Here is a 27500-nt window from a genome sequence, read left to right on the forward strand (position 1 = left end):
TGTGTGTGTGTACAGTGTTTGTGTGTACAGTGCATTTGTACAGTGTGTGTTTACAGTGTGTGTTGATACAGTGTGTTGGTACAGTGTGTTGGTACAGTGTGTGTGTGTACAGTGTGTTTGTACAGTGTGTGTGTGTACAGTGTGTGTGTACAGTGTTTGTGTGTACAGTGCATTTCTACAGTGTGTGTTTACAGTGTGTGTGTGTACAGTGTGTGTGTGTACAGAGTGTTGGTACAGTGTGTGTGTGTACAGTGTGTTTGTACAGTGTGTGTGTACAGTGTGTGTGTGCAGTGTGTGTGTACAGTGTGTTTGTACAGTGTGTTGGTACAGTGTGCGTGTGTGTACAGTGTGTGTGTACAGTGTGTGTATACAGTGTGTTGGTACAGTGTGTGTGTGTGTACAGTGTGTTGGTACAGTGTGTGTGTGTGTACAGTGTGTGTATACAGTGTGTGTACAGTGTGTGTGTACAGTGTGTGTGTGTGTGTGTGTGTACAGTGTGTGTATACAGTGTGTGTATACAGTGTGTGTACAGTGTGTGTACAGTGTGTGTACAGTGTGTGTACAGTGTGTGTATACAGTGTGTGTACAGTGTGTGTATACAGTGTGTGTACAGTGTGTGTATACAGTGTGTGTACAGTGTGTGTGTATACAGTGTGTGTACAGTGTGTGTGTGTATACAGTGTGTGTATACAGTGTGTGTATACAGTGTGTGTGTGTACAGTGTGTTTGTACAGTGTGTTTGTACAGTGTGTGTGTACAGTGTGTGTATACAGTGTGTGTACAGTGTGTGTGTATACAGTGTGTGTATACAGTGTGTGTATACAGTGTGTGTACAGTGTGTGTGTGTACAGTGTGTGTACAGTGTGTGTGTACAGTGTGTGTGTGTACAGTGTGTGTATACAGTGTGTGTATACAGTGTGTGTATACAGTGTGTGTACAGTGTGTGTGTACAGTGTGTGTACAGTGTGTGTGTATACAGTGTGTGTATACAGTGTGTGTATACAGTGTGTGTGTGTGTACAGTGTGTGTGTACAGTGTGTGTGTACAGTGTGTGTGTGTACAGTGTGTGTGTGTACGGTGTGTGTGTGTACAGAGTGTGTGTGTACAGTGTGTGTGTGTACAGTGTGTCTTCTAATACCTGCCATAACAGCTGTATAGTGCTGGCTGGGCTCAAAGGGACATTTCCCTTTCCCAGTCTCCATCCTCAGCCCTCCATTCTCCCCTCGCTCCAGAGAGAAGGAAGACATGTTCTGAAAGAGAGAAGAGAGAGGGATGAGGATAAATTATTGAATAGATGTGTGTTGGGGGGGGCGCATTTACGTGTGTGTGTGTGTGTGTGTGTGTGTGTGTGTGTCACTTTGGTGTGTGAACAAGTGTGTGAACATGTTAGAAGGGTTGAATTGCAGCTCATTGCACAAAAACAGTCACCCACTCACCAGGAAGGCACACTGTGGGTCAAAAGCATAGGTTCCACAGGCGTAGATCCACCCGTTTCCAAGAAACTCTAACAGACGAAGGTAGTTATTACAGTCACCCTGTAGGGGGCGACAGAGAGCATTATAGAATTATACACATTATAAATATATAATATAATATTATATTATTATTACAGTCACCCTGTAGGGGGCGACAGAGAGCATTATAGAATTATACACATTATAAATCTATTATATTATTATTATATTATTATTACAGTCACCCTGTAGGGGGCGACAGAGAGCATTATAGAATTATACACATTATAAATCTATTATATTATATTATTATTACAGTCACCCTGTAGGGGGGCGACAGAGAGCATTATAGAATTATACACATTATAAATCTATTATATTATATTATTATTACAGTCACCCTGTAGGGGGCGACAGAGCGCATTATAGAATTATACACATTATAAATCTATTATATTATTATTATATTATTATTACAGTCACCCTGTAGGGGGCGACAGAGAGCATTATAGAATTATACACATTATAAATATATTATATTATTATTATATTATTATTACAGTCACCCTGTAGGGGGCGACAGAGAGCATTATAGAATTATACACATTATAAATCTATTATATTATATTATTATTACAGTCACCCTGTAGGGGGCGACAGAGTGCATTATAGAATTATACACATTATAAATCTATTATATTATTATTACAGTCACCCTGTAGGGGGCGACAGAGTGCATTATAGAATTATACACATTATAAATCTATTATATTATTATTACAGTCACCCTGTAGGGGGCGACAGAGCGCATTATAGAATTATACACATTATAAATATATTATATTATTATTATATTATTATTACAGTCACCCTGTAGGGGGCGACAGAGCGCATTATAGAATTATACACATTATAAATCTATTATATTATATTATTATTACAGTCACCCTGTAGGGGGCGACAGAGTGCATTATAGAATTATACACATTATAAATCTATTATATTATATTATTATTACAGTCACCCTGTAGGGGGCGACAGAGTGCATTATAGAATTATACACATTATAAATCTATTATATTATTATTATATTATTATTAGTCACCCTGTAGGGGGCGACAGAGAGCATTATAGAATTATACACATTATAAATCTATTATATCATATTATTATTACAGTCACCCTGTAGGGGGCGACAGAGCGCATTATAGAATTATACACATTATAAATCTATTATATTATATTATTATTACAGTCACCCTGTAGGGGGCGACAGAGCGCATTATAGAATTATACACATTATAAATCTATTATATTATATTATTATTACAGTCACCCTGTAGGGAGCGACATAGAGCATTATATAGTTATACACATTATAAATCTATTATATTATTATTATATTATTATTACAGTCACCCTGTAGGGGGCGACAGAGAGCATTATAGAATTATACACATTATAAATCTATTATATTATTATAATATTATTATTACAGTCACCCTGTAGGGGGCGACAGAGTGCATTATAGAATTATACACATTATAAATCTATTATATTATTATTATATTATTATTACAGTCACCCTGTAGGGGGCGACAGAGTGCATTATAGAATTATACACATTATAAATCTATTATATTATTATTATATTATTATTACAGTCACCCTGTAGGGGGCGACAGAGAGCATTATAGAATTATACACATTATAAATCTATTATATTATATTATTATTACAGTCACCCTGTAGGGGGCGACAGAGAGCATTATAGAATTATACACATTATAAATCTATAATATTATATTATATTATAGTCACCCTGTAGGGGGCGACAGAGCGCATTATAGAATTATACACATTATAAATCTATTATATTATATTATTACAGTCACCCTGTAGGGGGCGACGGAGCGCATTATAGAATTATACACATTATAAATCTATTATATTATTATTACAGTCACCCTGTAGGGGGCGACAGAGCGCATTATATAGTTATACACATTATACATCTATTATATTAGTATTACAGTCACCCTGTAGGGGGCGACAGAGAGCATTATAGAATTATACACATTATAAATCTATTATATTATTATCACAGTCACCCTGTAGGGGGCGACAGAGTGCATTATAGAATTATACACATTATAAATCTATTATATTATTATTATATTATTATTACAGTCGCCCTGTAGGGGGCGACAGAGTGCATTATAGAATTATACACATTATAAATCTATTATATTATTATTATATTATTATTACAGTCACCCTGTAGGGGGCGACAGAGCGCATTATAGAATTATACACAATATAAATCTATTATATCATATTATTATTACAGTCACCCTGTAGGGGGCGACAGAGCGCATTATAGAATTATACACATTATAAATCTATTATATTATTATTACAGTCACCCTGTAGGGGGCGACAGAGCGCATTATAGAATTATACACATTATAAATCTATTATATTATATTATTATTACAGTCACCCTGTAGGGGGCGACAGAGCGCATTATAGAATTATACACATTATAAATCTATTATATTATATTATTATTAGTCACCCTGTAGGGGGCGACAGAGCGCATTATATAATTATACACATTATAAATCTATTATATTATATTATTATTACAGTCACCCTGTAGGGGGCGACAGAGCGCATTATATAATTATACACATTATAAATCTATTATATTATTATTACAGTCACCCTGTAGGGGGCGACAGAGCGCATTATATAGTTATACACATTATAAATCTATTATATTATATTATTATTACAGTCACCCTGTAGGGGGCGACAGAGTGCATTATAGAATTATACACATTATAAATCTATAATATTATATTATTATTAGTCACCCTGTAGGGGGCGACAGAGCGCATTATAGAATTATACACATTATAAATCTATTATATTATATTATTATTACAGTCACCCTGTAGGGGGCGACAGAGCGCATTATAGAATTATACACATTATAAATCTATTATATTATTATTACAGTCACCCTGTAGGGGGCGACAGAGAGCATTATATAGTTATACACATTATAAATCTATTATATTATATTATTATTACAGTCACCCTGTAGGGGGTGACAGAGCGCATTATAGAATTATACACATTATAAATCTATTATATTATATTATTATTACAGTCACCCTGTAGGGGGCGACATAGAGCATTATAGAATTATACACATTATAAATCTATTATATTATATTATTATTACAGTCACCCTGTAGGGAGCGACAGAGAGCATTATAGAATTATACACATTATAAATCTATTATATCATTATTATATTATTATTATAGTCACCCTGTAGGGGGCGACAGAGCGCATTATAGAATTATACACATTATAAATCTATTATATTATATTATTACAGTCACCCTGTAGGGGGCGACGGAGCGCATTATAGAATTATACACATTATAAATCTATTATATTATTATTACAGTCACCCTGTAGGGGGCGACAGAGCGCATTATATAGTTATACACATTATACATCTATTATATTAGTATTACAGTCACCCTGTAGGGGGCGACAGAGAGCATTATAGAATTATACACATTATAAATCTATTATATTATTATCACAGTCACCCTGTAGGGGGCGACAGAGCGCATTATAGAATTATACACATTATAAATCTATTATATTATTATTACAGTCACCCTGTAGGGGGCGACAGAGCGCATTATAGAATTATACACATTATAAATCTATTATATTATTATTACAGTCACCCTGTAGGGGGCGACAGAGCGCATTATATACTTATACACATTATAAATCTATTATATTATATTATTATTACAGTCACCCTGTAGGGGGCGACAGAGCGCATTATAGAATTATACACATTATAAATCTATAATATTATATTATATTATTACAGTCACCCTGTAGGGGGCGACGGAGCGCATTATAGAATTATACACATTATAAATCTATTATATTATTATTACAGTCACCCTGTAGGGGGCGACAGAGCGCATTATAGAATTATACACATTATAAATCTATTATATTATTATTACAGTCACCCTGTAGGGGGCGACAGAGCGCATTATAGAATTATACACATTATAAATCTATTATATTATTATTACAGTCACCCTGTAGGGGGCGACAGAGCGCATTATATACTTATACACATTATAAATCTATTATATTATATTATTATTACAGTCACCCTGTAGGGGGCGACAGAGCGCATTATAGAATTATACACATTATAAATCTATAATATTATATTATTATTAGTCACCCTGTAGGGGGCGACAGAGCGCATTATAGAATTATACACATTATAAATCTATTATATTATATTATTATTACAGTCACCCTGTAGGGGGCGACAGAGCGCATTATAGAATTATACACATTATAAATCTATTATATTATTATTACAGTCACCCTGTAGGGGGCGACAGAGAGCATTATATAGTTATACACATTATAAATCTATTATATTATATTATTATTACAGTCACCCTGTAGGGGGCGACAGAGCGCATTATAGAATTATACACATTATAAATCTATTATATTATATTATTATTACAGTCACCCTGTAGGGGGCGACATAGAGCATTATAGAATTATACACATTATAAATCTATTATATTATATTATTATTACAGTCACCCTGTAGGGGGCGACATAGAGCATTATAGAATTATACACATTATAAATCTATTATATTATATTATTATTACAGTCACCCTGTAGGGAGCGACAGAGAGCATTATAGAATTATACACATTATAAATATATTATATTATTATTATATTATTATTACAGTCGCCCTGTAGGGGGCGACAGAGCGCATTATAGAATTATACACATTATAAATATATTATATTATTATTATATTATTATTACAGTCACCCTGTAGGGGGCGACAGAGTGCATTATAGAATTATACACATTATAAATCTATTATATTATTATTATATTATTATTACAGTCACCCTGTAGGGGGCGACAGAGTGCATTATAAAATTATACACATTATAAATATATAATATTATTATTATAGTCACCCTGTAGGGGGTGACAGAGCACATTATATAGTTATACGCGTTATAAAAATATGATATTATATTATTATTATACAACATACTGTCTCTCTGTGGTTATCGGATGTAGTTGTTACAGACAGTGGGAGACAGAGCACAGTGAAATTACACTGTAGTTAAAGGGGCAATCTGCAGTTCAAACAACAGCAAAGCCAAGAACACAGTGCAACAGGTGTGTTAGTGCACACACACACACCTCTGTCTTTCCCTTTGCCACACAGGACTTCCTCTTCTCCTCAGGAACATCCCACACAATCTAGAGAGAGGAGAGAGAGAGAGAGAGCGAGAGAGAGAGCGAGAGAGAGAGAGAGAGAGAGGAGAGAGAGAGAAGGCACGAGAGAGAGGAGAGAGAGGAAAGGCAAGAGAGAGAGAGAAAAAGAGAGAAGGAGAGAGAGAGGAGAGGACAGAGAGAGGAGAAGGAGAGAAAGAGAGAGAGAGAGAGGAGAGGAGAGAGAGAGAGAGAAGCAGGTAGAGAGAGGAGAGGAGAGAGAAGGAGAGAGAGAGGAGAGAGGAGAGGACAGAGAGAGGAGAAGGAGAGAGAGAAATAGAGAAGGAGAGAGAGAGAGAGAGAGAGAGAGATGGACAGAGAGAGAGAGAGAGAGAGCGGTAGAGAGAGAGAGAGAGAGAGAGAGAGAGAGAGAGAGAGAGAGATAGAGAGATGGACAGACGAAAAGACAGATATATGTAAGTACATCATCTTTCCATTCTCTCATTAAAAATACTTAACTATGTGAAACATGAATATGCAGGAGCTTATTTGGCCAATTAGACTGAATATGCAAATATACCTCAATTAAATCAGTCAAATATACAAACTATCTGGGAAAAGGTCAACTTAATTAAATAAGATTATACTCAGATATCAAACTCAGTGATTGATCATATTGCTATACAATAATAGGAATATATAAATATAATATATATTGATATATATAATACAATCCAGACACACACAACCATCCCCCTCCACCACCAAAACCTGCCCATCAACCCACACAACCATCCCCCTCCACCACCAAAACCTGCCCATCAACACACACACCCTCCCCCTCTCCCCCCTCCCTCCCTCCCTCCCCCTCTCCCCCTCCCCCTCCTCCTCCTCCCTCCCTCCCCCTCTCCCCCTCCCTCCCTCCCCTCCCCCTCCCTCCCTCCCTCCTCCCCCTCCCTCCCCCTCCCTCCCTCCCTCCCTCCCCCTCCCCCTCCCCTCTCCCTCCCTCCCTCCCTCACCATGCGCGGTGGCTGTGTCAGGTTGTTGGTGTCCACGGCCAGTATGGCATCTCTCGCACCCAGGAAGAGAACGCCAGACGAACGGTCCAATAGGAATGTGCTAAAGTTGGCCACGCCCCTGAACTGTTGCGGCCCCAACATGGCGTCCAGATCTGCCAGAGAGAGGAAGACAGGAGAATAGAGGATGGTGTTAGTCCATGAACAGAGGGGTAAATTGGAACCATCTGGGTTGTCCATGTCTCATAGGTCTATGTCCCTAGAGATGTAGCATGTGTGATAGCAGTGGCAGCAGTGGCAGCTTTCTCTCTGCTTTCAAATGTATTTCATCCATCCAACCCATTCATTTCTCACATAGGATTTTGCCCTATGAAAAACAAGTTAGACAGTGGGCCTGTTAGAAGAGTGTCTTATGTGGAACTAATGGGTCTGATGTGGAACTAATGGGTCTTATGTGGAACTAATGGGTCTTATGTTGAACTAATGGGCCTGATGTGGAACTAATGGGTCTTATGTTGAACTAACGGGTCTTATGTGGAACTAATGAGTCTGATGTGGAACTAATGGGTCTGATGTGGAACTAATGGGTCTGATGTGGAACTAATAGTTCTGATGTGGAACTAATGGTTCTGATGTGGAACTAATGGTTCTGATGTGGAACTAACGGGTCTTATGTGGAACTAATGGGTCTGATGTGGAACTAATGGTTCTGATGTGGAACTAATGGGTCTTATGTGGAACTAATGGGTCTTATGTTGAACTAATGGGCCTGACCTGGAACTAATGGTTCTGATGTGGAACTAATGGGCCTTATGTGTAACTAATCAAATCAAATCAAATGTATTTATATAGCCCTTCTTACATCAGCTGATATCTCAAAGTGCTGTACAGAAATCCAGCCTAAAACCCCAAACAGCAAGCAATGCAGGTGTAGAAGCACGGTGGCTAGGAAAAACTCCCTAGAAAGGCCAAAACCTAGGAAGAAACCTAGAGAGGAACCAGGCTATGAGGGATGGCCAGTCCTCTTCTGGCTGTGTCGGGTGGAGATTATAACAGAACATGGCCAAGATGTTCAAATGTTCATAAATTATCAGCAGGGTCAAATAATAATAATCACAGTGGATGTTGAGGGTGCAACAAGTCAGCACCTCAGGAGTAAATTGTTATGGGTGTAAGATGGCACAGTGATGCCATCTGTTGGTAAATGTTAATTACTACATGGGTCTGACCTGGAACTAATGGTTCTGATGTGGAACTAATGGGTCTGATGTGGAACTAATGGGTCTGATGTGGAACTAATGGTTCTGATGTGGAACTAATGGGTCTGATGTGGAACTAATGGTTCTGATGTGGAACTAATGGGTCTGATGTGGAACTAATGGTTCTGATGTGGAACTAATGGGTCTGATGTGGAACTAATGGGCCTGATGTGGAACTAATGGGTCTTATGTGGAACTAATGGTTCTGATGTGGAACTAATGGTCTGATGTGGAACTAATGGGCCTGATGTGGAACTAATGGGTCTGATGTGGAACTAATGGGTCTGATGTGGAACTAATGGGTCTGATGTGGAACTAATGGGTCTGATGTGGAACTAATGGGCCTGATGTGGAACTAATGGGTCTTATGTGGAACTAATGGTTCTGATGTGGAACTAATGGTCTGATGTGGAACTAATGGGTCTGATGTGGAACTAATGGGTCTGATGTGGAACTAATGGGTCTGATAGAGGAGTGTGTGATGTGCCTTCTGGTGTCAAAACACACACACACACACACACACACACACACACACACACACACACACACACACACACACACACACACACACACACACACACACACACACATGTTGCTGCACATGCTTTCCCAGCGGGAGGTAAAGTACTGTCTATAAAAAGGAGATTGTGTAACTTGTTGTTTTGACAGATTTAACACTGTTATAACAGACAGACAGACAGACAGACAGACAGACAGGCAGGCAGGCAGACAGACAGACAGACAGACAGACAGACAGACAGACAGACAGACAGACAGACAGACAGACAGACAGACAGGCAGGCAGGCAGGCAGGCAGGCAGACAGACAGACAGACAGGCAGGCAGGCAGGCAGGCAGGCAGGCAGGCAGGCAGACAGACAGACAGACAGACAGACAGGCAGGCAGGCAGGCAGGCAGGCAGGCAGGCAGGCAGGCAGGCAGGCAGACAGACAGACAGACAGACAGACAGACAGACAGGCAGGCAGGCAGGCAGGCAGGCAGGCAGGCAGGCAGGCAGGCAGGCAGGCAGGCAGGCAGGCAGGCAGGCAGGCAGACAGACAGACAGACAGACAGACAGACAGACAGACAGACAGACAGATTATCCCTTTAACTGGCACACCAAGAAATAAATATAAAAACGAGTATTTAGCCTTTTTTAGTGCAGTGGGCTAAATCAGGGTCACACAGAGTGTTTCTGGGTAGTCTTAAACAAATCTACTGAAATAAAAGTATACACTTCACACACGTGGTTATGGACTTCAAGACAAATCACCTGTACCATGTCAGTTGAAATGTAATACATTTTCTCCCATCAATATTACAATGTACAGTGCCTTCGGAAAGTATTCAGACCCCTTTACTTTTCCCAAAATGTTGTTACGTTATGTTTTCCCTCAAATCTACACACAATACCCCATAATGACAATGCAAAAACACGTTTTTAGAAATGTTTTCACATTTATTACAAATTGAAAACGTATATATGACATTTACATAAGTATTCAGATCCTTTACTCAGTACTTTGTTGAAGCACCTTTTGCAGCGATCACAGCCTTGAGTCTTCTTGGGTATGACGCTACAAGCTTGGCACACCTGTATTTGGGGAGTTTCTCCAATTCTTCTCTGCAGATCCTCTCAAGCTCTGTCAGGTTGGATGGGGAGCATCGCTGCACAGCTTTTTTCAGATCTCTCCAGAGATGTTCGATCAGGTGCAAGTCCGGGCTCTGGCTGGGCCACTCAAGGACATTGAGACTTGTCACGAAGCCACTCCTGCGTTGTCTTGGCTGTGTGCTTAGGGTCATTCTCCTGTTGGAAGGTGAACCTTCACCCCAGTCTGAGGTCCTGAGCGCTCTGGAGCAGGTTTCCATCAAGGATCTCATTGTACTTTGCTCCGTTCATCTTTGCCTCAATCCTGACTAGTCTCCCAGTCCCTGCCGCTGAAAAACATCCCCACAGCATGATGCTGCCACCACCATGCTTCACCGTACGAATGGTGCCAGGATTCCTCCAGACGTGACGTTTGGCATTCAGGCAAAATAGTTAAATCTTGGTTTCATCAAACCAGAGAATCTTGTTTCTCATGGTCTGAGAGTCTTTAGGTGCCTTTTGGCAAACTCCAAGCGGGCTGTTATGGGCCTTTTACTGAGAAGTGTCTCCACTCTACCATAAAGGCCTGATTGGTGAAGTGCTGCGGAGATGGGTATCCTTCTGGAAGGTTCTCCCATCTCCACAGAGGAACTTTAGAGCTCTGTCAGAGTGACCATCGGGTTCTTGGTCACCTCCCTGACCAAGGCCCTTCTCCTCTGGTTGCACAGTTTGGCCAGGTGGCCAGCTCTAGGAAGAGTCTTGGTGGTTCGAAACTTCTTCTATTTAAGAATGATGGCTGCCACTGTGTTCTTGGGGACCTTCAATGCTGCAGAAATGTTTTGGTACCCTTCCCCAGATCTGTGCCTCGACAAAATCCTGTCTCTGAGCTCTATGGACAATTCCTTCAACCTCATGGCTTGGTTTTTGCTCTGACATGCACTATCAACTGTGTGATAGACAGGTGTGTGCCTTTCCAAATCATGTCCAATCAATTGAATTTACCACAGGTGGACTCCAATCAAGTTGTAGAAACCTCTCAAGGATTATCAATGGAAACAGGATGCAACTGAGCTCAGTTTTAGACTTGACTCGAAATTGGATCTGAATACTAATGTAAATAAGGTATTATTTAAAAAATATATATATATACATTTGCTAAAATTTCATAAAAACTGTTTTTGCTTTGTCATTATGGGGTATATTGTGTAGATTGCTGAGGATTTGTTTTTATTTAATTGATATCAAATATGAATAAAATACACTGCTCAAAAAATAAAGGGAACACTAAAATAACACATCCTAGATCTGAATGAATGAAATAATCTTATTAAATACTTTTTTCTTTACATAGTTGAATGTGCTGACAACAAAATCACACACAAATAATCAATGGAAATCCAATTTATCAACCCATGGAGGTCTGGATTTGGAGTCACACTCAAAATTAAAGTGGAAAACCACACTACAGGCTGATCCAACTTTGATGTAATGTCCTTAAAACAAGTCAAAATGAGGCTCAGTAGTGTGTGTGGCCTCCACGTGCCTGTATGACCTCCCTACAACGCCTGGGCAGGCTCCTGATGAGGTGGCGGATGGTCTCCTGAGGGATCTCCTCCCAGACCTGGACTAAAGCATCCGCCAACTCCTGGACAGTCTGTGGTGCAACGTGGTGTTGGTGGATGGAGCGAGACATGATGTCCCAGATGAGCTCAATTGGATTCAGGTCTGGGGAACGGGCGGGCCAGTCCATAGCATCAATGCCTTCCTCTTGCAGGAACTGCTGACACACTCCAGCCACATGAAGTCTAGCATTGTCTTGCATTAGGAGGAACTCAGGGCCAACCGCACCAGCATATGGTCTCACAAGGGGTCTGAGGATCTCATCTCGGTACCTAATGGCAGTCAGGCTACCTCTGGCGAGCACATGGAGGGCTGTGCAGCCCCCCAAAGAAATGCCACCCCACACCATGACTGACCCACCGCCAAACCGGTCATGCTGGAGGATGTTGCAGGCAGCAGAACGTTCTCCACGGCGTCTCCAGACTGTCACGTCTGTCACATGTGCTCAGTGTGAACCTGCTTTCATCTGTGAAGAGCATAGGGCGCCAGTGGCGAATTTGCCAATCTTGGTGTTCTCTGGCAAATGCCAAACGTCCTGCACGGTGTTGGGCTGTAAGCACAACCCCCACCTGTGGACGTCGGGCCCTCATACCACTCTCATGGAGTCTGTTTCTGACCGTTTGCGCAGACACATGCACATTTGTGGCCTGCTGGAGGTCATTTTGCAGGGCTCTGGCAGTGCTTCTCCTGCTCCTCCTTGCACAAAGGCGGAGGTAGCGGTCCTGCTGCTGGGTTGTTGCCCTCCTACGGCCTCCTCCACGTCTCCTGATGTACTGGCCTGTCTCCTGGTAGCGCCTCCATGCTCTGGACACTACGCTGACAGACACAGCAAACCTTCTTGCCACAGCTCGCATTGATGTGCCATCCTGGATGAGCTGCACTACCTGAGCCACTTGTGTGGGTTGTAGACTCCGTCTCATGCTACCACTAGAGTGAAAGCACCGCCAGCATTCAAAAGTGACCAAAACATCAGCCAGGAAGCATAGGAACTGAGAAGTGGTCTGTGGTTACCACCTGCAGAACCACTCCTTTATTGTGGGTGTCTTGCTAATTGCCTATAATTTCCACCTGTTGTCTATACCATTTGCACAACAGCATGTGAAATTTATTGTCAATCAGTGTTGCTTCCTAAGTGGACAGTTTGATTTCACAGAAATGTGATTGACTTGGAGTTACATTGTATTGTTTAAGTGTTCCCTTTATTTTTTTGAGCAGTATATAATTCATTTGTGTGTCAAAATATGAATATTCAAATATATGTAAAGAATGTGTTTACTGTTTATATGCTCATAATACCCGTAAAATGACATGTACTCAATAATATTGTGAAACGTATTGAAGATAACAGGCAATAAATACTGAGATGAATATAAAAATATTTTTCAATATACAGCGACAAAATAAATCCCATAACAATATTTCTCCATTGTCCATAATAGCTAGCTTTGACTAAATTGGATTCCTTAAATGGGCAACTCAGCCGCCTGGTAGAGCATATTTTTCAAGAGTTCCTCAAAATATAGAACAACTACATTTTAATAATTTCATCATTCAAAAATGATGTTTTAGAGGTCAACAACATTTTACAGTCTGTAATGTCCCATTTTAATAGACAATTAGTACAGAAAAAGTGTGATTAATAAGGTTTGGTTTTGCTAATTTTCACTTCCTGGTTTTAAACCATCTTTAAATGTGTGTTTAAAAAAATACAGGAGTTCGATAATGAAAACCAGATCATCATTTGTAACCTGTTTCAAGAAGCTAGGTATACAGTGGGGGAAAAAAGTATTTGATCCCCTGCTGATTTTGTACGTTTGCCCACTGACAAAGAAAGGATCAGTCTATAATTTTAATGGTAGGTTTATTTGAACAGTGAGAGACATAATAACAACAAAAAAATCCAGAAAAACGCATGTCAGAAATGTTATAAATTGATTTGCATTTTGATGAGGGAAATAAGTATTTGTCTTTTATACAGGTAATGAGCTGAGATTAGGAGCACACTCTTAAAGGGAGTGCTCCTAACCGCAGCTTGTTACCTGTAAAAAAGACACCTGTCCACAGAAGCAATCAATCAATCAGATTCCAAACTCTCCACCATGGCCAAGACCAAAGAGCTCTCCAAGGAGAGCTCTTTGTCAGGGACAAGATTGTAGACCTACACAAGGCTGGAATGGGCTACAAGACCATCACCAAGCAGCTTGGTGAGAAGGTGACAACATTTGGTGCAATTATTCGCAAATGGAAGAAACACAAAAGAACTGTCAATATCCCTCGGCCTGGGGCTCCATGCAAGATCTCACCTCGTGGAGTTCCAATGATCATGAGAACGGTGAGGAATCAGCCCAGAACTACACGGGAGGATCTTGTCAAATATCTCAAGGCAGCTGGGACCATAGTCACCAAGAAAACAATTGGTAACACACTACACTGTGAAGGACTGAAATCCTGCAGCGCCCGCAAGGTCCCCCTGCTCAAGAATACATATACATGCCCGTCTGAAGTTTGCCAATGAACATCTGAATGACTCAGAGGACAACTGGTGAAAGTGCTGTGGTAAGATGAGACCAAAATGGAGCTCTTTGACATCAACTCAACTCGCCGTGTTTGGAGGAGGAGGAATGCTGCCTATGACACCAAGAACACCATCTCCACCGTCAAACATGGAGGTGGAAACATTATGCTTTGGGGGTGTTTTTCTGCTAAGGGGACAGGACAACTTCACCGCATCAAAGGGACGATGGACGGGGCCATGTACCGTCAAATCTTGGGTGAGAACCTCCTTCCCTCAGCCAGGGCATTGAAAATGGGTGGTGGATGGGTATTCCAGCATGACAATGACCCAAAACACACGGCCAAGGCAACAAAGGAGTGGCTCAAGAAGAAGCACATTAAGGTCCTGGAGTGGCCTAGCCAGTCTCCAGACCTTAATCCCATAGACAATCTGTGGAGGGAGCTGAAGGTTCGAGTTGCCAAACGTCAGCCTCGAAACCTTAATGACTTGGAGAAGATCTGCAAAGAGGAGTGGGACAAAATCCCTCCTGAGATGTGCGCAAACCTGGTGGCCAACTACAAGAAACGTCTGACCTCTGTGATTGCCAACAAGGGTTTTGAAATCAGTGGAATGCCCGCCAAATTCAGAGAGAGTCGAAAAGAGAACACAGAAGACTGTTGTATAAAACACCTGTCTCTGGATTACGTCTTCAAACTAAGGGCAACCATGACAACCCTGACAGAGAAGGAGAAGGGTTCATCCATGTATATGGGTAACAGAGTCTAGCTACATTTTCAGATAGTATACATTCCTCATTTTGTCAGAAAGTTGTTTTCATTGTAAGTTAAAGCATACTGTTAGCTAGCTAGCTAACGTTAGCTGGCTGGTTCGCTAGCTAACGTTACATGTATGATATGTGCAGTAATATTATTCGTATCTCAGAAAGCCATTTGCATTGGTTGTTATAGCCTAATTAGCTAACATTGAACCTAGTTGATTAGCTTAGCTAACTGCAGATTCACGCATGGTGTATGGTAGTATTGCTTCATTCAAAACAACTGGGAACACGGAAATATACAAGATCAAATCATGACGTCAGTGATCTTCAGGTCGCAATGTCAGAGCGCTAAGAAGAGGCCCGAGTTCCCGAGATGGAATTCAAATCGATGTTTCCAAATCAGAGCTTGTTTTTTTTTCAGAATTCCCAGTTGTTTTGAATGCACTGAAGTTGGAAATCTAAGATTTCCGAGTCCCCAGTTGTTTGAACGTGGCATTAGAGTTGGGATTATGGTTCATTGTTTACCTAGCTGGCTAGCTAGCTAGCTACATGTCTAAACAAAAGACTCCAGTATGCAAGTTACCATTTCACTGTACCGTTTACACCTTCTGTATCCTGTGCATGTGACAAATACACTTTGGTGCAGGTCATGTTGTTCTTTGCATTACCGTCTCTGGTAAACACACACTATATCAAATAAAATCAAAGTCAGATTAGGCTAAGGACTAGATAAAGTTAATTTTTAACTGGAGTTTTTCCTTATTGTAGGCTACTACTTTCCCCACTTTTAGTCTTGAAATCTTTGGTTGTTTACTACAGTACTCACTCTGTTTAGCACATGGCCTCACATGTTATCCCTTAAAGAGATGGGTGGGGCTACGGCTTAAGAGGGTATGATTGATGCTGAATGGGTGGAGACAAAGAAGAGCTCTCCAGTAGGTGTACCAAAACATTCACAGGCAATTTTCTCAAAAGTGGGGTTACAAGTTTATCAACATTCAAAAGAGAATTACTTTCCCATTGTTCCTCAACTGTACTGCGTGATATAAAATATAAAATATGTAAAATCACGTGTAACGATGGTGGCAGGTGTGCGTAATGATGAGACCTGGTGACGTCGAGCGCTGGAGAGGGGGAGCGGGAGTAAACGTGGCAGTACCCCCTCCTTGACGCACGGCTCCAGCCACCGGGCGACGCCGACCAGAGGGACGGTCCCGAGGACCAGGAGCGGGCCGGTCGCTTCTGCTGAGGCGCGGGAACCAGTAGAGCCGGCTGAGCATGGAAGCCTGACGAGCCGGCTGAGGCATTGGGAGCCTGACGAGCCAGCTGAGGCATGGAAGCCTGACGAGCCAGCTGAGGCATGGGAGCCTGACGAGCCAGCTGAGGCATTGGGAGCCTGACGAGCCAGCTGAGGCATGGAAGCCTGTCGAGCCAGCTGAGGCATCCCCGGTTTCATCAGCAGCGGCACTTTGACCCGACGTCACCAGTAAAAAAAAAATCCCTATTTCTTCCCCTTGGTGAGGCGTTATTCTGTAACTGTACACTTTTCCTGTTTCTTGTTTTCTACTATGTTCTATTTATTATTACATTTGCGCTCCCAGCGTACTCTCTCTCTCACACACACACACACACACACACACACACACACACACACACACACACACACACACACACACACACACACACACACACACACACACACACACACAGACACACACAGCCCCTATACCAACTGTCTCTCCTCTTTTCCTACACTCCCTCTTTCACTTCCTCTTTCACATTTAGCTCGCTTCCTTCGATCGCTCTTCTCTTCTTTAAATCATCCACCCGTCATCTGTCCATCTGTTCCCCACAGCACTGCTGCCAGATGACAAACATCCCCCTTCTAACACTTGTTTATCTGCTCTGTCTATCCGAATGAGTGGCACACAATATAGGGAGACGCGCACACGCACACGTTGGGAGACACACACACACACACACACACACACACACACACACACACACACACACACACACACACACACACACACACACACACAGACGTAACTGGTTCTGACATGTGCCTAAGGCAGGGACAAGGCTCATGAGAAATGTCCTGGTATCCTCTAGGTGACCTCCCCCCCCTCCCGCCAACCTGTCCCTCTAGGTGACCCCCCCACCCCCCCACTCTCACACACATCACCCGCTGTGATGCTAGTTCCTAGAGCTATGCCATCTGCCCCCCCTCCCACACACGCACACACACACACACACACACACACACACAGAGAAGACTGCCCCCATGCTTGAACACACAAGAACCGAGAGAGAGAGAGAGAAGAGAGAGAGAGAAAAGAGAGAGAGAATGTGTCTGAGATGTATTGGCAGAGAGAGATGAAGAGAGAGAGAGAGAGAGAGAGAGAGAGAGAGAGAGAGAATGTGTCTGAGATGTCTTGGCAGAGAGAGAGAGAGAGAGAGAGAGAGAGGGAGAGAGAGAGAGAGAAGAGAGAGAGAGAGAGAGAGAATGTCTCTGAGATGTCTTGGCAGAGAGAGAGAGAGGGAGAGAGAGAGAGAATGTCTCTGAGATGTCCTAGCAGTGTAAGTTATTAAGAATCACTTTCTTTCTATTTCTCTCTCTCTGTCTCTTCTCCTTAAAGATCAGAGGTGTCCTAACATGACACTGTCATCACCTCTCTCTCGTGTTCGTCGTCGCCTCGTCTTCCAGTCAGTTTGATTTGGAACTTGGTGTGTTTTAGCACTACTACTCACGCACATTTAAGACTATGCCTCCCCCCCGCCCCTCAGGTCCCTTAGTAAAGGTAGAAGCTCTCTTGTTATAACCAGAGAGAGGGATGAAGTAGTACAAGTACCCAGAGTAGAAACACATTCATTGTCCAGAGAGTGACAGAGAGAGAAACAGAGAGCGAGAGAGAGAGAGAATGAGAACGACAGAGAGAGAATGAGAGAATGAGAGAGAGAGAGAGAGATAGAACTGGGCTGGTCCTTTAATTTAATCTACTGGGTTTAATTAACTATAAGAGGGTTGGTTGGGTCCGTAGGGTTTAGCAGAGTCCAGGCCTTCTCTCTATGACAGCAGCCCATTAGCTGAGTGTGGAGACCCCCACTGGCTTGCATAATGGATTGGCCCGACCTGACAGAGAGAGGTGGCCCAGGGGAAAGACACACACACACACGCAGACACACACTCAACAGTCACCACCTACTGTTCTGTTCTGTACTGTTCGGTACTGTTCTGTTCTGTACTGTACTCACAGCAGCAATAGGAGTCTGGTTAAGTGGAAAGACAATACGATTCAAGCGAGCTATGGAACATCCTAAACCGACTGGGATCTGACTACACCCTTCTCTGATACTTCTTTCTAATCTTCCCCCCTTACTTCCTGTCTCTTCTTATCATCTCTCCTCTCCTCTCCTCTCCTCTCCTCTCCTCTCCTCTCCTCTCCTGTTCTCCTCTCTTCTCCTTTACTCTCCTCTTCGTACCTCTCCTCTCCTCTCCTCTCCTCTGCACTCCTCTCCTCTCTCCCTTCCCCTCTTACCTCACCTCCTCTCCTCCCTTCCCCTATTTTCTTCATTGTATTAGTTTGATTGACAGGTTGAGGACTACATCATTTATTTACCTCACATTTCCTGGTTACTTCCTGGCTCCTGCGTCCCAAATGACATCCTATTCCCTTTTAAGTGGGTCTGATCAAACGTAGCACACTATATAGTGAATAGGGTGCCATTTGGGATGCACATCCTGGTTTAGCCCAATCCCAGAATGCCATGGAGGGTCCCTGCAGCACCAATCAGAACACAGTTTATTAAACCCCCAGGATACATACACATGTACGCACACACTCTCGCTATTTTAATTCCCTGCCAGTGTCCCATTCATGTTTAATGCATAATGAATCAATGATTCATAGAGAGAATAGAGAGAGAGAGAGAGAGAGAGAGGAGAGAGAGAGGAGTGAGAGAGAAAAGAGAGAGGAGAGAGAAGAGAGAGAGAAGAGATAAAGAGAGAGAGAGAGAAAAGAGAGAGAGAGAGAGAGAGAGAAAGAGGAGAGAGAAGAGAGAAGAGAGAGATGAGGGTATTTTGGGCTGCTTACCCATTCATACAGTATAGTCTTAACTCTATTCATCCATACAGTATAGTCTTAACTCTATTCATTCATACGGTATAGTCTTAACTCTATTCATTCATACAGTATAGTCTTAACTCTATTCATTCATACGGTATAGTCTTAACTCTATTCATTCATACGGTATAGTCTTAACTCTATTCATTCATACGGTATAGTCTTAACTCTATTCATTCATACGGTATAGTCTTAACTCTACCCATTCATACGGTATAGTCTTAACTCTATTCATTCATACGGTATAGTCTTAACTCTATTCATTCATACGGTATAGTCTTAACTCTATTCATTCATACAGTATAGTCTTAACTCTACCCATTCATACGGTATAGTCTTAACTCTATTCATTCATACGGTATAGTCTTAACTCTAACCATTCATACGGTATAGTCTTAACTCTATTCATTCATACGGTATAGTCTTAACTCTACCCATCCATACAGTATAGTCTTAACTCTACCCATTCATACGGTATAGTCTTAACTCTATTCATTCATACAGTATAGTCTTAACTCTATTCATTCATACAGTATAGTCTTAACTCTATTCATTCATACAGTATAGTCTTAACTCTACCCATTAACACAGTATAGTGTTAACTTTATTCATTCATACAGTATAGTCTTAACTCTATTCATTCATACGGTATAGTCTTAACTCTACCCATTCATACAGTATAGTCTTAATTCTATTCATTCATACGGTATAGTCTTAACTCTATTCATTCATACGGTATAGTCTTAACTCTACCCATTCATACGGTATAGTCTTAACTCTACCCATTAACACAGTATAGTCTTAACTCTACCCATTCATACGGTATAGTCTTAACTCTACCCATTCATACGGTATAGTCTTAACTCTACCCATTAACACAGTATAGTCTTAACTCTACCCATTCATACAGTATAGTCTTAACTCTATTCATTCATACAGTATAGTCTTAACTCTACCCATTAACACAGTATAGTCTTAACTCTACCCATTAACACAGTATAGTCTTAACTCTATTCATTCATACAGTATAGTCTTAACTCTATTCATTCATACGGTATAGTCTTAACTCTATTCATTCATACAGTATAGTCTTAACTCTACCCATTAACACAGTATAGTCTTAACTCTACCCATTAACACAGTATAGTCTTAACTCTACCCATTCATACGGTATAGTCTTAACTCTATTCATTCATACAGTATAGTCTTAACTCTACCCATTCATACGGTATAGTCTTAACTCTACCCATTCATACGGTATAGTCTTAACTCTATTCATTAACACAGTATAGTCTTAACTCTACCCATTCATACGGTATAGTCTTAACTCTACCCATTCATACGGTATAGTCTTAACTCTATTCATTAACACAGTATAGTCTTAACTCTATTCATTCATACGGTATAGTCTTAACTCTATTCATTCATACAGTATAGTCTTAACTCTATTCATTCATACAGTATAGTCTTAACTCTATTCATTCATACAGTATAGTCTTAACTCTATTCATTCATACAGTATAGTCTTAACTCTATTCATTCATACAGTATAGTCTTAACTCTATTCATTCATACAGTATAGTCTTAACTCTATTCATTCATACGGTATAGTCTTAACTCTACCCATTCATACAGTATAGTCTTAACTCTATTCATCCATACAGTATAGTCTTAACTCTACCCATTAACACAGTATAGTCTTAACTCTACCCATCCATACAGTATAGTCTTAACTCTATTCATTCATACAGTATAGTCTTAACTCTACCCATCCATACAGTATAGTCTTAACTCTACCCATCCATACAGTATAGTCTTAACTCTATTCATTCATACAGTATAGTCTTAACTCTACCCATTAACACAGTATAGTCTTAACTCTATTCATCCATACAGTATAGTCTTAACTCTACCCATTAACACAGTATAGTCTTAACTCTACCCATTCATACGGTATAGTCTTAACTCTATTCATTCATACAGTATAGTCTTAACTCTATTCATTCATACAGTATAGTCTTAACTCTATTCATTCATACAGTATAGTCTTAACTCTATTCATTCATACAGTATAGTCTTAACTCTATTCATTCATACAGTATAGTCTTAACTCTACCCATTAACACAGTATAGTCTTAACTCTACCCATCCATACAGTATAGTCTTAACTCTACCCATTAACACAGTATAGTCTTAACTCTACCCATCCATACAGTATAGTCTTAACTCTACCCATTCATACAGTATAGTCTTAACTCTACCCATTAACACAGTATAGTCTTAACTCTACCCATCCATACAGTATAGTCTTAACTCTACCCATTCATACAGTATAGTCTTAACTCTACCCATTCATACAGTATAGTCTTAACTCTACCCATTCATACAGTATAGTCTTAACTCTACCCATTAACACAGTATAGTGTTAACTTTATTCATTCATACAGTATAGTCTTAACTCTACCCATTCATACAGTATAGTCTTAACTCTACCCATTAACACAGTATAGTCTTAACTCTACCCATTAACACAGTATAGTCTTAACTTTATTCATTCTTTCAGTATAGTATTACTCAACCAAGTAAATCTATTTAACTGCAGTTTCTTCAAAAGTCCCAGTGTAGCACCAGGACAACAACCTCTCCCTCAACGTGAGCAAGACAAAGGAGATGATCGTGGACTATAGGAAAAGGCGGGCCGAACAGGCCCCCATTAACATCGACGGGGCTGTAGTAGAGCGGGTCGAGCGTTTCAAGTTCCTTGGTGTCCACATCACCAACAAGCTATCATGGTCCAAACACACCAAGAAAGTTGTGAAGAGGGCACGACAATGCCTTTCCCCCCTCAGGAGACTGAAAAGATTTGGCATGAGTCCCCAGATCCTCAAAAAGTTAAACAGCTGCACCATCGAGAGCATCCTTACCGGTTGCATCACCACCTGGTATGTTTATGCGTGAGGGAAAATAGGATTTAGAATAGAAATACATTTTAGGTCCCAACGAGGATAGAAGAACATAACGTGTACGTGTGCGTGTGTGCGTGTGTGCGTGTGTGTGTGTGTGTGTGTGTGTGTGGTTAACCCCACTCATTGTCACAAAGTGGTTCATTGTATTCTTTTTGACTGATGAAAGAGGGCAACTATTCAGACACATCCTGTTTCTGGTGTGTGTGTGTGTGTGTGTGTGTGTGTGTGTGTGTGTGTGTGTGTGTGTGTGTGTGTGTGTGTGTGTGTGTGTGTGTGTGTGTGTGTGTGTGTGTGTGTGAGAGAGAGAGAGTATGTGTGTGTGTGACCGGTTGCATCACCGCCTGGTATGGCAACTGTTCGGCATCCGACAGTAAGGCGCTACAGAGGGTAGCCAAGCTGCCTGCCATCCAGGACCTCTATACCAGGCGGTGTCAGAGGAAGAACCAAAAATCTCTCTCTCTCTCTCTCTCTCTCTCTCTCTCTCTCTAATGGGCTTCATAGGAAACATATGTTTGCATTGCCAAAGCAAGTGAAATGGATAAACAAAAGTGAAATAAACTATAAAAAGTTAACAATTCCATATTATGTCTATATACAGTGTTGTAACGATGTGCAAATAGTTCAAGTACAAAAAAATGAAAAATAAACATAAATATGGGTTGTATTTCTCTCTCTCTCTGCTTGGGGATGATAAGCAGTTGCAGCACTAATCAGGCTTGCCCTAAATTCGCCCATGCCCAAGAGGATTAGTGTGTGTGTGTGTGTGTGTGTGTGTGTGTGTGTGTGTGTGTGTGTGTGTGTGTGTGTGTGTGTGTGTGTGTGTGTGTGTGTGTGTGTGTGTGTGTGTGTACGTGTGTACGTGTGTACGTGTGTACGAGTGTGTGAGTTCGTCTGCAAGCATGCATTTGTCATGTATATATAGCACAGCTATCTATACACGATACCCCATAATGATAAAGCGACGTTGGGTTTTTTCAGGCTAAGTCTCTAAGTGCTTATTATTTTCAAATTTCTTCAAGCTCCGTCAAATTGGTTGTTGATCATTGCTAGTCAACCATTTTCAGGCCTTTCCATAGAGTTTCAAGTAGATTTTAGTCAAAACTGTAACACAACCACTCAGGAACATTCACTCTTCTTGGTAAGCAACTCCAGTATAGAATTTGGCCTTGTGTTTTAAGTTATTATCCTGCTGAAAGATGTAACTCATCTCCCAGTGTCTGGTGGAAAGCGGACTGAACCAGGTTTTCCTCTAGGATTTTGCTTTGCTCCATTCCGTATCTTTTTTTATCCTGAAATACTCCTCATTCCTTAATGATTACAAGCATACCCATAACATGATGCAGCCACCACTATGCTTGAAAATATGTAGAGTGGTACTCAGTAATGTGTTGTATTGGACTTGCCACAAACATAATGCTTTTTTGCAGTATTAGTTTAGTGCCTTGTTGCAAACAGGATGCATGTTTTGTTAAAATGTTGTATTTGTCACGACTCCTACCGAAGGTAGCTCCCCCTCCTGTTGGGGTGGCGCTCGGCGGTCGTCGTCGCCGGCCTACTAGCTGCCACTTATTCCATTTTCCCCCTTTTAGTTTATTGTGTGCACCTGTTTTGGTTTGGGCTGATTAGCTGGGCTATTTTAGCCAGGAGGCCCGCCTGCTCTGTGTGCGGGATTATTTGTTTGCTGTATTGCTTGTGTATGCACGCTCATTTGTATTTTGAGGTGCGAGTGCGTATGTTGCGCCGACCTGTTTTGTCCCATGTGTTTGGGCACTTCGGTTTTGGTGTGCGCTCTAGTTCGCTGTTGGGGCGGCTTGTGTTTTGCCGTTGTGTGTTGAATAAATAACTAACCTGCATTCTCTGCCTCCTGCTCCTGACTCTGCACCCACTACGCCCTAGCGTTACAGTATTCTGTACAGGCTTTCTTTTCACTCTGTTAATTAGGTTAGTATTGTGAAGTAACTAAAATGTTGTTGATCCATCCTCAGTTTTATCCTATCACAGACATTAAACTCTGTAACTGTTTTAAAGTCACCATTGACCTCATGGTGAAATCCCTGAGCGGTTTCCTTCCTCTCCGGCAACTGAGTTAGAAAGGACGCCTGTATCTTTGTAGTGACTGGGTGTATTGATGCACCATCCAAAGTCTAATTAAGTACTTCACCAGGCTCAAAGGGATATTCAATGCTTTTTTTTTTTTTTTTTTTACCCATCTACCAATAGTTGCCCTTCTATGTGATGCAGTGAAAAACCTCCCTGGTCTTTGTGGTTGAATCAGTGTTTGAAATTCACTGCTCGACTGAGGGACCTTACAATTATCTATGTGTTGGGTTCAGAGATGAGGTAGTCATTTAAAAATGTTAAACACTATTATTGCACAGAGTGAGTCCATGAAACTTACTATGTGACTGGTTAAGCACATTGTTACTCCTGAAATGATTTAGACTTGCCATAAAGTAGTTGCATACTTTTTGACTCAAGACATTTCAGCTTTTCATTGTTTTTATCAATTAGTACACATTTTGAAAAACTAATTCCACTTTCACATTATGTGGTGTAATGTGTGACAACAACAAAAAATAAATTTAAATCAATTTAAATTCAAACTGTAACACAACAAAATGTGGAATAAGTCAAATGGTATGAATACTTTCTGAAGGTTCTGTACATTTAGTATATGGTGACCTGTAATATAATATAAGTAAATACACATGTTCATTTGTACTGTATGCATGAACAGTATCCTGTACATCACTAAATTAATGTACAACCAGGTAGTACTAGACCTTATAAGACCCTGTATTCATGTACTGTATGTGTTGTATCCCAAATGACATCCTATTCCCTAGAAAATAGTGCACTATTTAGGGAATAGTGTGTCATTTGGGATGCTACCCATGTGTACTGTAACGACTTGTGAATGTGGAATCATTAATAAATAAGCACACACACGCACGCACACACACACACACGCACGCACGCACGCACGCACGCACGCACGCACGCACGCACGCACACACACACACACACACACACACACACACACACACACTACAGGCTCATATTATATTGCAATAGACGGTGAATAGAATTCAAGCTGTTGTTGTTGTTGAATTTGTTGTTGAATTTGTTTGTTTGTGCCATGATGGGAAAAACAACCCACATGGGGCGAGGGTACAAGGAGGAGAGGTGGTGGGGAAAAGGGGATCTGGGTAATATTGGGGTATCAGACTCTCTAGGACATTAACCTACTTCCTCTCCTCTAAACACCTCTGTGACACACTGCCCAGTCAACAACAACACCCCCTCCAAAACACCCCACCCCTCCTCCCATCCCACCCCCACCCCCGCCTCCAAAACACCCCACCCCTCCTCCCATCCCAACCCCCACCCCCTCCAAAACACCCCACCCCTCCTCCCATCCCCCCTCCAAAACACCCCACCCCTCCCCCCATCCGAACCCCCCACCCCCCTCCAAAACACCCCACCCCTCCTCCCATCCCCCCCTCACAAAGCGCTACCCCCCTCCCTCCCGTCTTTCTCTAAATCCCTGGAGCGTGTCTGTGGAAAACAAACCGTGAGTTAGTTATTTAGTCATTTAGTTAGGAGACATGACCTGATTCTAACTGGCTTACTGATCCACAGACCACACTAGGCTGTCATACCTTCATACCGACCTTGTGTCATACTGGGATATTTGGTAATACTGGCACTGAACACAAGGGGCGCTGTTTTCAAACCCCACTGAGACGTCTGTAATCCAAAGGTTAGCAAAACCCATAGAGAACGCTAACTACATGCTAACGTTTTGCAAACATTTTATACAGTCTCTGACCTAAACTATTTGCAGGACAGACATCCTAGCTCATAACGTTATACAAGTAACTCAAAAATGCTAATCACCGTTTGCTACACGCACAAAACAAATATTAGACAGGAAGGTTCTTGATCCAGGAAGGGATTCTCTGCTGTTACCAAGCAAAGCTTGATTTTGGAAGAAGCTAACCACTTAGCTATATAGCTAACTAGCTACAAAACTAGCAAACCAAATGCACAACAGCAGAGCATTTTAAACAGTTTACTTAATAATTATAAGATATCTAGCTGGTAAACATTTAGTTATTAATTCCATACTGTATCGTTGTCTGCTTGTAAACAAACACCACGTGACTGGGGACTGACTACCAGTAAGCTTCATAATGAAGAATTGTGGCAGGTGAAATGAATAACGTGATCTTCTTTACCTCCTAACATACTGCACAAGTTGACTGCAGGTATTTACTTAAAAAGGAGCTACAAATATTAAAATGTATTAAAAATCTTAAAATAAATAGTTTTAATGGTATTGACGGTATTGAAAAACCATCTTGTGATTATTTCCAAATACCCCAGTATACGGTATTTACGGTATTCCGCCCAAGCCTCGTCCAGACGCACCAAAACAACCTGTCTCCTAAAATACACTGTAGCAGGTCGGGGAGAACAACATGTCTCCTAAAATACACTGTAGCAGGTCAGGGAGAACAACATGTCTCCTAAAATACACTGTAGCAGGTCGGGGAGAACAACATGGTCTCCTAAAATACACTGTAGCAGGTCAGGGAGAACAACATGTCTCCTAAAATACACTGTAGCAGGTCAGGGAGAACAACATGTCTCCTAAAATACACTGTAGCAGGTCAGGGAGAACAACATGTTCTCCTAAAATACACTGTAGCAGGTCAGGGAGAACAACATGTTCTCCTAAAATACACTGTAGCAGGTCGGGGAGAACAACATGGTCTCCTAAAATACACTGTAGCAGGTCAGGGAGAACAACATGTCTCCTAAAATACACTGTAGCAGGTCAGGGAGAACAACCTGGTCTCCTAAAATACACTGTA

At 41.2% G+C, this 27500-nt stretch overlaps 1 protein-coding gene across 2 annotated transcripts in view; it reads right to left on the reverse strand.

The window, feature by feature from the left end:
- sema4f (sema domain, immunoglobulin domain (Ig), transmembrane domain (TM) and short cytoplasmic domain, (semaphorin) 4F) overlaps positions 1–27500 on the reverse strand; it is a 121967-nt gene that overhangs the window by 24788 nt on the left and 69679 nt on the right. For both annotated transcript variants that reach the window (XM_045701591.1, XM_045701592.1), the window contains 4 exons: positions 7796–7947; positions 6765–6824; positions 1437–1535; positions 1139–1250 (listed from right to left, as the gene is read on the reverse strand). In XM_045701591.1, the coding sequence (XP_045557547.1) occupies positions 1139–1250; positions 1437–1535; positions 6765–6824; positions 7796–7947 (423 nt within the window). The remainder of the gene's footprint in view (positions 1–1138; positions 1251–1436; positions 1536–6764; positions 6825–7795; positions 7948–27500) is intronic.

Source organism: Salmo salar, chromosome ssa18 (assembly GCF_905237065.1).
Source record: "Salmo salar chromosome ssa18, Ssal_v3.1, whole genome shotgun sequence".
NCBI lineage: Eukaryota > Metazoa > Chordata > Actinopteri > Salmoniformes > Salmonidae > Salmo > Salmo salar.